The 12,054-nt window shown below is 41.3% G+C and overlaps 1 protein-coding gene across 3 annotated transcripts in view; it reads left to right on the forward strand.

Annotated features, from left to right (window-relative positions):
* Nucleotides 1-12,054, forward strand: part of rbl2 (retinoblastoma-like 2 (p130)) — a 112,968-nt gene that overhangs the window by 72,419 nt on the left and 28,495 nt on the right. For all 3 annotated transcript variants that reach the window (XM_087995902.1, XM_087995903.1, XM_087995904.1), the window contains exons 6-10: nucleotides 672-838; nucleotides 5,235-5,347; nucleotides 8,510-8,613; nucleotides 10,569-10,706; nucleotides 11,497-11,661. In XM_087995902.1, coding sequence (XP_087852028.1) covers nucleotides 672-838; nucleotides 5,235-5,347; nucleotides 8,510-8,613; nucleotides 10,569-10,706; nucleotides 11,497-11,661 — 687 coding nt within the window. The remainder of the gene's footprint in view (nucleotides 1-671; nucleotides 839-5,234; nucleotides 5,348-8,509; nucleotides 8,614-10,568; nucleotides 10,707-11,496; nucleotides 11,662-12,054) is intronic.

A 12,054-nucleotide genomic window follows, 5' to 3' on the forward strand; every position in this document is an offset into this window, starting at 1 on the left:
GTTTATGATGATATGGGGCCAAAACTGAAGTGGTTTGGGCAAGTGCATTAAAAGGTATCAAGTACATAGGAAATGGATAGCCTATAAGAAGTATCACGTGACTTGCAGCAACTATACATTCCTTCAACATCCGAAAACTCAAAAAGGATCGGTCAACTATGGCTGACAAAGGAACTTCAGGATTGTACAGGATTAAAAGAAAAAAGACCTATGAAATTACTAGAAATAGCAGTAATTCTAAAAGTTGGGAAGTTTCGAAAATACAGCAAAGGAGGGCTGAGAAATGAATAAAGAAAGTGAGAATAGAATATGAATAAAATTTAGCCACAAAACACAAAAATGGACTATTAAAGCTTCTACAGATAAAATGAATGTAGATCCATTGCAGGCAGTGTCAGAATAATTTATAATGGAGAATAACGAAATGGCAAAGAAGCTAAATATTATCTCTGTGTCTGTTTTCACTGAGGAAGGCACCAGAAAACTCCCAGAACTAGAGATCAAAGTGGCATGGGAAAGTGAGGAGTTGAGGGAACTTACCATCAATTAGAATATAGTACTGGAGAAATTAAAGGGAGATTAATTTTCAATCTCTTGAGTTTGGAACAAGCTTGAAATAAATTACATTGAAAGATTGTGAATATCTTAATATTATTAATATTCTTCACCAGTCCAAGGCACTCTCAGTTTCAACACCACTTACTGGTCGCAAGTACATGAAGGAAGGCAACCTCTGTGTGACACCGGTATCCTCTGCAACACAGTGTGTCAACCGTCTTCATGCTATACTAACCGGGCTGAAAAATACCCCAAGTGAGAAATTATTACAGATTTTCAGGTAAGCTATATATGTTGAGGTGGGGGTTGTATTCTTAAGGTAGCAATTAGAGTGATATCCCCAAGTAATAGCCTTATTATTAAATGTTTACTTAAAATGTTTACAATTTGGTGGTGGGGTTTCTGTAATTGCTGCTGAAGAAATCGCCACAAAGCCCACCCACAATGCAATGGGTGTCTGTTTAACAGGACATTTAGCAGCTCAGCATGCCCCCATCTGGGGAGGGTGTCCTGCCTCTGTGAGCTCTCTAGTCCCAGCAGTGCCACCTGGAGCAGTGAACACTGCTGGGACTGCATTCAGTCCCAAAGGAGAAGATGACAGGTAAACTTGGGGAGAGATGGGGTGGGTTGGGGTGCGGGGGGGTGGGTTTCTCAGTAGAGCCAAGAGAAGGGGCTCTGGGGTCAGGAGGACAAAGATTGCAGAATCTGGTTTAACAACCTAAGCCTGATGGGAGAGGAAACCTGGGCAGGAGGCCTCTGATCCGGGGTAGAAAAGGGCCCTGGAAGGAGACATTTACCAACATCCCTCGTGAGATGAAGTCACTTTATTTGACAAAGGAGCAGCACTCCAAAAGCTGGTGATTTCACATAGGCCTGTTGGACCATAACCTGATGTTGTGTGACTTCTGACTTTGTCCATATCAGTCCAACATTGGCATCTCCACATCATGGCTACCATTGAATAAGTGAAGGCTCTTTGGTTATTGCCAGAACACCATCTAACATTGTGGCCAATCTATGTGCTAAATTCAGTTGAGATGAGTGGAATCTTACAGGGATCTGAATGATATAGGCTATGGCGAGATTTGTGGTGCAATTGAAAGGGAAGTCCACGGAGGACCATCTTGAAGTCAGGAGTATTTATCTCCATATTTTATGCTTTTTGCTGAATGATGTGGCAAGTTTTAACTAGGCTGTGGTGAGCTGCCAATTAAGGAGGATTATCTTTACATGCCTGTGGCACAGTGAGGTTGTGCTTCCACACCAAACATTTACATCAAGGTGTCAGTGTTGGGGGCTTCAGGAGGCAGCCATGCAGATGCTTGCTCTGAAGCCTCTGTACTCTTTTCCTCAGGTGGCTTCGGGGGGAGCCAGATATTTCTCCTGAGGGTCGTGGTGATGCTGAATGTACCTCCAAGGCACGAGAAAGACAGCATCATGACCAGTGGTTAGACATGGTGTGGATTAGAGTGGTGCTGGAAAAGCACAGCAGTTCAGGCAGCATCCGAGGAGCAGGAAAATCAACGTTTCGGGCAAAAGCCCTTCATCAGGAATGCAGGCAGAGTGCCTGAAGGGTGGAGAGATAAATGAGAGGAGGGTGGGGGTGGGGAGAAAGTAGCATAGAGTACAATAGGTGAATGGGGGTGGGGATGAAAGTGATAGGTCAGGGAGCAGGGTGGGGGAAGGTAGCAAAGAGTACAATGGGTGGATGTGGGTCGGATGAAGGTGATAGGTCAGAGAGGAGGGTGGAGTGGATAGGTGGAAAGGAAGATAGGCAGGGAGAACAAGTCATGGGGACAGTGCTGAGCTGGAAGTTTGGAACGGGGGTGAGGTGGGGGAAGGGGAAATGAGGAAACTGTTGAAGTCCACATTGATGCCCTGGGGTTGAAGTGTTCCGAGGCGGAAGATGAGGCGTTCTTCCTCCAGGCGTCAGGTGGTGAGGGAGCGGCGGTGAAGGAGGCCCAGGATCTCCATGTCCTCGGCTGAGTGGGAAGGAGAGTTGAAATGTTGGGCCACAGAGCGGTGTGGTTGATTGGTGTAAGTGTCCCAGAGATGTTCCCTAAAGCGCTCTGCTAGGAGGCGTCCAGTCTCCCATTGTAGAGGATACCGCATCGGTAGCAACGGATATAATAAATGATATTGGTGGATGTGCGTGTAAAACTTTGATGAATGTGGAAAGCTCCTTTGGGGCCTTGGATGGAGTTGAGGGAGGTGGTGTGCAATGAACGAGAGTGGGAGTGGGGTTAATGGGAGAGTGGCAAAGGAATTCATTGTTTGGTGGGACATGGCTGACTCTGCTCCCCCATAGCAGCAGGTCCTTTTTCCCCAGTGAGGGCAAGGATTCTCTCCGAGGAGGGGGAGAAGGGCCAAGTGTCAGGCAGTGCCCTCCCCCCCCACCCACCCATAGGCCATCACTCTGCTTTGTTATGTATGGACAGTCGCCCATGTACTGACAGAAAAGCGGGGGGTTGGGAAATGAGTGAGATAACAGTAGACAGCATAGCTGTTAGTGCTGGTGCACGGGAGGGGAGATATTGAGGTGTTCCAAGGGATTAAGGAAGTAGCAGGCAGGTATGGAATGTGAGCATTGTCGCAGAAAACAAAAATAGAAACTGTTGGAGAACCTCAGCACGTCTGGCAGCATCTGTGGAGAGAAAGCAGATTAACGTTTTGGATCCAGTGACCGTTCAGAATTTTTCCAGAACTGGGTCACTGGACCCGAAACATTAACTCTGCTCTGTCTCCATGGACGCTGCCCGAGCTGCTGAGTTTCTCCAGTAATTTCTGTTTTTGTCTCAGACCTCCATCATCCACAGGTCTTTGTTTCTTCGTTAGTTATTCTTGGCTTTTGTTTTAGTGTTGTGAGAGGTTGGGGAGTTATGAGAGTGAGTGTGAGAAGGTATTGCAGACAATAGTGAGAGTGGCAGAGCCTCTGCCTTGGAGGGAGATGGATGATGGATGCATTAGCAGAGATAGAGTGAGTGTGAGGTGGCAGAGAGCGGAGTGTAGCGTTTACCCTGGCAGCACAGAGAAGGGCATTAACCATGTTTTTACACCTTGTTTTGCTGGTTAGTGCTTGCACTCTGGGGATGGCACTGATCCAGTTGGCAACCTTGGAGCAGGGTGCCAGGGTCTGGTGGCAGACCCTCCTCTGCCAGTCCCCTGGGAAGAGGATTCCTCTCCTTTGCAATACCCCTTATACCACTGCCTCCAGGTCCCTGTTGGAGAATCATGGTGCCATCTTACCCTGCTCCGATGCCAGTGCTCATCAGGTACACCGTGACCTGTTAAAGATGGCACAGACACAAAGGATGCCAGTCTTTCTGCAGATATCTGCTGACCTGTGAGTTATTCTAGGAAAGGTACATGGTAAGATGGGGTGGAAAGTGGATGGATGTGACAGATGCCATTGGGGTGAGGTAGGTAATTAAAACACAGATTTGTTCAGATACGGTGAGAGAACTTGCTGGATGTTACGGCAAAACCTTGGGTGGATGCTGGGAAATTGTTTCCGTCAGGCAGTGATACTAGGACTCATGGGCACAGCCTTAGAATTAGAGTGGGTCAATTTAGAATGGAAATAAACAGACATTTCTTCAGCCAGAGAGTGATGGGCCTGTGGGATTCACTGCCACGGAGCGCAGTGGAGGCTGGGACATGAAATGTCTTCAAGGCAGTTATTGATAAATTCTTAATCTCGCAAGGAATTAAGGATATGGGGAGAGTGTGGGTAAATGGCATTAAAATGCCCATCAGCCATGATTGAATTGTAGAGTGGACTCAATGGGTCGAATGGCCTTACTTCCACTCCTATTTCTTATGGTCTTATGATCTTAAGAAAGTGGGAATAAGGATGGAATTAAATGTTGCTTAGGGGCCAAATCCAGAAACAAATCTTGAGATATATTCTTAATGAAAACTATTAAAGAGCAGTGAACCAGTCAAAAATACAGGACATTATAGAGATTCTTAATAATTATTTATCAAAGACTAAATAATATTTGCAACTGATATAATATTTCAGAAGAAATTGGAGAGTAACCGCTTTTCCAGAAAGTGAGAGCAGATCCTTGACATTATAGTGACATTATGGACTGGTCTGAACACAAAAATGAAGCAATCATCGGTCAAGACAATGTGTGCAGTATATATCACATAAAACAATTTTTGCTAATTTTGATTTTGGACAACAGTGTATGATGGAGGACAGCAAATTGACAAAATGTTTGAGTCAGGTTTGAAAGTAGATACTGGAGAATTACTAAAATCAGCACCAGTAAAAGTTGTCGCAGACATGTCTGTCAGAATTTCCCAGAGAAACACAACATGGTGTGAAATTAAGGGAATGGCATGATGAAAAATTGACATAATTGACACTGCTCCATTTTACACTGTCATTAAGTTATATGACCTGGTGATTGGTTTTTTTTCTTTTACTTCTTGCACACTTGTAATTTTAAGACACAAGTGAGGTGATCGTTTTAAGTAAAATAGAGAAGATCTCTATTCTACTTCACAATTAACAGCCTGCTAACAAAGCTGCAGATTCCCTGCAATTTAGTTCACATGTAATTTATTATGCTGAAAAATTCCTGACACAGGAATCCAACCCTGGAAAAATCAGTTTTTATTCACAGTTGTTAAGATGCATAACAAACTGTTTACCTTTCTGTCAGGTCTTGCTCCAGAGATCCCACGCAGTCTGTCCTTAATAGAGTCAAAGAGATGGGTGAAATATTTTGTCATCATTACACACAGTCTACCAAGGATCACTCTGGCTTCTCAATAGGTTAGTGCAAATGATGTTAAACACAATTAAGACTATTAGTTACTGAGAAAATCACTACTGGAGTGTAAGAGGAATAATGGCTGCATGATTATCCGTGGTCAATGATGGAGTTACCAATGACAAGAAAGTTAATTATCCCAGTCACATAAACCCAAGAGCTGATCAGAGGCTGAGTACCATATGATGAATAACTCACCTTTGATTTCCAAAATTCTCCTACTACTCCAGAAGTGCAAGCTGAGTGTAAGGAATGACTCTCCACTTGCCCAGATGAGTCCAGGTTTAGCAACACTCAAGGTGCTTGACACCACGCAGGACAAAATGGTTCATTTGATTGGCATACCATTCAGACCTTTAAATATTTGCTACTTGCACCACTGACTCACAGTGGCAGAGTATACTGACTACAAAATGCACCTGCAACAATTTGTCAAGCCACCTTCAGCAACACCTTCCAAACCCAGAATCTTTACCACGAGAAGAGCTAACGCAGGGCAATGTCACCAACTGCAAATTTCCCTGAAAGTTGCACACTATTCTATCTTAGATATTTTTAAAATTCTTTCACTGAGTGTTTCCCATCCCTAATTGCCATTGAGAAGGTAATAATAAGCGGTCTTCCTGAACTGGTGCCGTCCATGTGGTGTAGGTACCACCCACTGTGCTGTTAGGAAGGGAGCTCCAGGATTTTGATCCAGCAACTTTGATAAAGCAGTGATGTAGTTCCAAGTTGAGATGATGTGTGGCTCAGAACAGAACTTAGAGGTGACGGTGTTCGCTTTGATATCATGAATTGTATCATGTTTCTGTTTTGTTGCTGAGTCAAAATTCTAGAACTCCTTTCCCAACTGCACTACATGAACTGCAGTACATCCATCAGATGTTGGGCAACAAATTATGGCCTTTTCAGCAATGCTTACTACCCTGGATATGCAAAAGAGCTATTATTCTTTTGTGTATTATATTATGTTATATTGCTATGAAGGACTCTCCTTTACAATCTCTCCCCTCTCCTGAGGCATGGTGATCTTCAGGTTAAATCACCACCAGTTGCCCCTGTCCAGTGAGTCCTATAGGCCATGGCGCGTTTACCTTTACCTGTGTATTAATGATGCATTTTTCCACACAAAAATGAACATGAAGTTTGTATTTGAGAAAGTAATACTGGAGACATGACTGGAAGAGGTTCTTGTCAGAACCTGTTTGAAAATTCCATTTGTCATGAAGGTGATGATTCTTGTCTGACCTCCCAACTCCTGTACTCCATACTCTGATCAATAAAAGAAAGCATACCAAACACCTTCTTGTTGGGCCGAAGGGTCTGTTTCCACACTGTAAGTAATTTAATCTAATCTAATTTTCACTATCCTATCTACCTGCAACTCCACTTTCAAGGAGCTATGAACCTGCACTCCAAGCTTTCTTTGTTCAGCAATGCTCCCTAGACCTTACCATTCAGTGTATGTGACCTGCTAAGATTTGCTTTCCCAAAATGCACCTTGCATTTATCTAAATTAAAGCCCATCTGCCACTTCTCAGCCCATTGGCCCATCTGATCAAGATTCTTTTGTAATTTGAGGTAACCTTCTTTGCTGTTCACTACACCTCCAATTTTGGTGACATCTGCAAACTAAGTAACTATACCTCTTATGCTCACTTCCAAATCATTTATATAAATGATGAAAAATAGTGGACCCAACACCAATCGTTGTGGCACTCCACTGGTCACAGGCCTCCAGTCTGAAAAACAACCCTCCACCATCACCCTCTGTCTTCTACCTTTTGAGCCAGTTCTGTATCCAAATGGCTGGTTCTCCCTGTATTCCATGAGGTCTAACCTTGCTAAACAGTCTCCCATGGGGAACCTTGTCGAACACCTTACTGAAGGTGTTCATATAGATCACGTCTACCGCTCTGCCCTCATCAATCCTTTCAAAAATCTCAATCAAGTTTGAGAGACATAATTTCCCATGCACAAAGCCATGTTGACTATCCCTAATCAGTCCTTGCCTTTCCAAATAAATGTATATCATGTCCCTCAGGATTCTCTCCAACAACTTGCCCACCACAGACATCAGGCTCACTGATCTATACACAGGCCTTCAGTCCAAAAAAACAACTCTCCATCATCACCCTCTGTCTCCTACTGCCAAGCCAATTTTGTATCTAATTAGCAACCTCTGAATCCCTTGTGATGTGGCTTTACTAATCAGTGTACCATGTGGAACCTTGTCAAAGGTTTTACTAATGTCCATTAGACTATCTATCATTCCGCCCTCATCATTGCTTTTGGTTTTGTCTACAATAAACTCAGTCAAGTTTGTGAGACATGATTACTCACATACAAAGCCATGCTGACTATCCTTAATCAATCCTTGCCTCTCTAAATACATGTCAATCCTATCTCTCAGAATCTCCTACAACAACTTACCCACCAATGATGTCAGACTCACCAGTCTATAGTTCCCAGGCTTCTCTTTACAACCTTGCTTAAATAAAGGCACAACTTTAGCCACCTTCCAGTCCTCTGATACCTCACTTGTGGCTGTACATGATACAAATATATCTGGTAGGGGCCCCACAATTTCTTCCCTAACTTCCCACAATGCCCTGAGATACACTTGATCACCTCCTGGAGATTTATCCATCTTTGTTTTTTAAGAGCTCCAGCACCGTCTCTACTGTAATGTGGACTGTTTTTAAGACATCAGTGTTTATTTCCCTGAACTTCCTAGCCTCCATGTCTTTCTGCACAGTAAAAACTGACGCAAAACATTTGTTTAGTATCTCTCCCACCTCTTGTGGTTCCACACATCGATCATCTTGTTGATCTTTAAGGGGTCCTATTTTCTCCCTAGTTGCTTTTTTGCTCTTAATGTACTTGGATCTTCAGATTCTCCTAAACTTTATCTGCCAAGGCTATCTCATTGTCCCTTTTTACTCTCCTGTTTTCTCTTTTAAGAATGCTCCCACACCCTTTATATTCTTCAAGAGATTCACTTGATCCCAGTTGTCTATACATAATATATTGACTCCTTCTTATTCCTGATCTCTGGTTGTAAATTGTTTCTTTGAAAGCATGTAATGAATAATGCTTTTGTTGTGAAAAGTGTGCCTGCTAATATGGTTGGTTTTTAATGCTTTATTTCCCATGGCCGACAGACAGTACTATCAGGCGCCTTCGACTTGCAGAAGTTCTTTACTATAAAGTCCTGGAGACAGTTATTGAGCAAGAAAAGAGGAGGTTAGGAGATATAGATCTGACTGTAAGTACAAATTAAAATGTTTTAAAAAACATAAAACTTAGAAGTTGTGGATTGTAATGTTGACAGTAACTTTTAATGCACGAACGTAACAGAAGAGTAACTCTAGTTTGAGCTTTTGTATTAACTGTGTAATATTTGTATTAACTCAGCACTAGCAATATGTCAAAGGTAAAACGTTTTCTATCTGTATTTTTTTCATGTATTATCCCTTGTTGCTCACAGTACTTGTAATATTACACATGAATCTTTAATTGCTGGTGGCTGGTTTCATAATTCTCTTAGATTGTTGTCAAGGACTTTGATTTTAAAAGTTGTGGCTATGGAGGAATGAATTCCTTTGAGCTATGCTTGTTGTTTGATGCCATCAGTTCTCCACCAATCCTTCAGTGTAGTTGTTTGCATTACTACCTGATGACTTTCCTGGAACTGGGGGGAATATAGTCAGAGATACAACATGAAAGTTTGGTAGTGTTTAAAGTTTAGAAAGTTTAATAGGTTCCTTTGTGTTAAAAATAGCCTTAGTGAAATGGTAAGGCTCCCAATAAACAGCCCATTGCACTGGATTTGAAATATATTGAATGTCGGATGGACAAACATGGATTAAGGAAAGTTAGCATATATTTATTAAAGGCAAATTATGTTTAACTTGACTGTGTTTTTGATGAGGTATTACACATGGTTGATGAGGATGACATAGTTGATGTGGTATATGTAAACTTTCATTTAGCTTGTGAGAAAAGTTGTAGTCCATGGAATAAAAGTCAAAAAGATGGAATGGATACAAATTAGACCAAGTGATGGGAAGCAGAGTAGTGGTAAATAGTTATTTTTCAGACTGGGGCAAGATATACAGTGATGTTCTCCAGGGGTTGATTTTGGGACCAATGTTTTTCTTGATCTGTATGAATAACCTAGACTGGTGTACAGGGTGTAATTTCAAAATGTAGGGACATGAATAAACTGGTAGAATGGGCAATCACATGATGTATAATGAAGTGAAATGTAAAGAGTTACATTTCTACAAGAAGAATGAGGAGGAAATATAAAATTTTAAAGGGGTACAGGAACAGAGGCCTGGGGTTTTGTATGCACTAATTCTTAGATGGTGGTCGGGCAAGTTAAAAAATGATTAATAAAGCATACATTATGCTGGGCTTGATAAATACGATACAGAGGGTAAAAGAAAGGAACCTTTATTATCTGGGTCAGTGTGGTGTATTGTCCAATTGTGGACACCTGGCTTTAGTGAGCATGGGCAGTCATTATAGAGGGTGCAGAAGAGATACACAACAAGGTTTTCCAGGGATTCAGTTATCTCTTTATCTCTTTAAATTGGAGAAGCTGGAATTGTTCTCCTTAGAGAAGAGGAAGTTAAGAGGTGGAAGTGTTCAAAATAATGAAGAGTCTAAACAGTGGAGATGGGGAGAAATTGTTTCCATTACTGGGACAGGAGAGAGCCAGAGGTTTGGATTTAAGGCAAAAGAACAGCATCAATTTAAGGAAAAGTGCCTTTTTCAAAGTGAGTGGTTAGGATGTCCTCACTACTAGTGGGTGGAGGCATATGGAATCAGTTGGGAGTTGGATAAGCACCTGAAGAAAGAAATGAAGGAATGTAAGAAAGAGCAGGGGAGCGCTAGGTGAGTGGCTCTTGCACAGAATCTGCACGAAAAGCTGAATGGCATTTAAGCTATGCTATAACTATTCTACAATCCTATTTTACTTCACATTTTAAGCGGTTTTGATATTTTTTTGTCACAATTGATTTTGTCCCTGTGAAAATAATGTGAACGACATGTGAACAAATGGCCATGGGAAATAAAGCATTAGCATGTGTTGTCACGATGGCCAGTTAGAACTGCAGATTAGCAAATTTATTAGATATTGTTTTATGATAAAGGATCAATTAATCAAATGAATGCTTGAAGCTTTTATTTTGTATTCTGTTTCCTATGTAGGGTATATTGGAACAAGATATATTTCACCGATCTCTTCTGGCTTGCTGCCTTGAAATAGTTATCTTTTCTTATAAACCTCCAGGGGACTATTCATGGATCATTGACATCTATGACCTTCCACCCTATCACTTTTACAAGGTAAACAATGCACAGCATACTAATTCACCTTCTATGAGCCCTTTTAAATTATTACTCTAAAATGATGCCTCACAGGGTTATCTTCTCCATGAGTAGTTGCTTGAAGAAAGATTCTGACTTTATTTTGCTGGTAATTACTTTGAATTGTTATTATTATCATTGACATTGTAGTCTTATTTCACATTTGCGGTCATCAGTTTTTAAAAATGTTTCAGCATTTTCAATGAGAAAACCTTATTTTCCTTCAGTGCCCCCCCCCCCCAACAATAAGCAAAGACTTGTCATCATATCAGTGGCTGAGCCTCAAATCACTGAGAATTCAGTGATCCTGCTGCAGATGTTGACTACTTCCCAGTAAAATGAGTGCAGGTTTGTTTCTACCTAAAGGCATGGACCTTAATAATTTTGTTTAAATCAAATCCAGGCTATATTTTTCAAACAAACTGTTCAGGAGAGATCCATTGTTTTCCAATTGGTCTGTGAATAAATTTGACAGACTGTTTCCCAATCTGGAAGTGCACTGCAATGACATTTTTTAAACTCTAAATCAATCCATATGCTGATCCCTAATGTAAACCTGTTCAGTGCAATGCAAAATGAGGCACCAATCTGAAATTGTTCCTGGTTGTCAGAAAGCACTATCTGAAATTATTCCACCTTGGGGGAAAAGAGCTTTGTCATTAAATTCTGGTATGTTAAGGTGGTGGCAGCAACTGGAAATTCTTTTGATGGATTTTATATACAGTATATTTTGAAATGAGATTTCTAAAGTTGATTGCCTCCTTTGCAGGTGATAGAAGTACTTATAAGAGCAGAGGATGGTCTCTTCAGGGAGGTAGTGAAACACCTAAATCATATTGAGGAAACAATTCTGGAAAATATGGCATGGAAACAAGAATCACCCCTTTGGGATGGAATTAAAGATGCAGAAAACAAGGTTCCAACATGTGAGGAGGCAAGTGTCCATCTTAAATTGATTGTTCAATTTTTTCATTTACATTAGTTACATCGTAAACTATCACCATCATTCTGATTTTTGGAGGAAATAAATTCTATTTATAAAGGATAAAGAAGGAAGTTAACATGGTGACTTGGTGGTGGATAAAAACACATTCAGTAGTGCTTCTGGATATATACATTTTTAAAACTCACAAGGAAATGGCTCTTGTCATGCAGTGGTAGTATCCCTACCTCTGAGCTAGGATGCTTGGGTTCAAGTCCTACCTGCTCCAGTGTGTAATAAATTGTTTGAACAAGTTGATTAGAAAATATATTAGAAAACTCAAGAGGTCTGCAGTGCATTTACCTACGCCTCAAAAAGTCATTTTGATTTAGCCCCCTTTGTGTT

The sequence above is a fragment of the Chiloscyllium plagiosum genome, unplaced genomic scaffold (assembly GCF_037043375.1).
Source record: "Chiloscyllium plagiosum isolate Xiang-an unplaced genomic scaffold, Cpla_swu_hap1 HiC_scaffold_17, whole genome shotgun sequence".
NCBI classification, from domain to species: Eukaryota; Metazoa; Chordata; class Chondrichthyes; order Orectolobiformes; family Hemiscylliidae; genus Chiloscyllium; species Chiloscyllium plagiosum.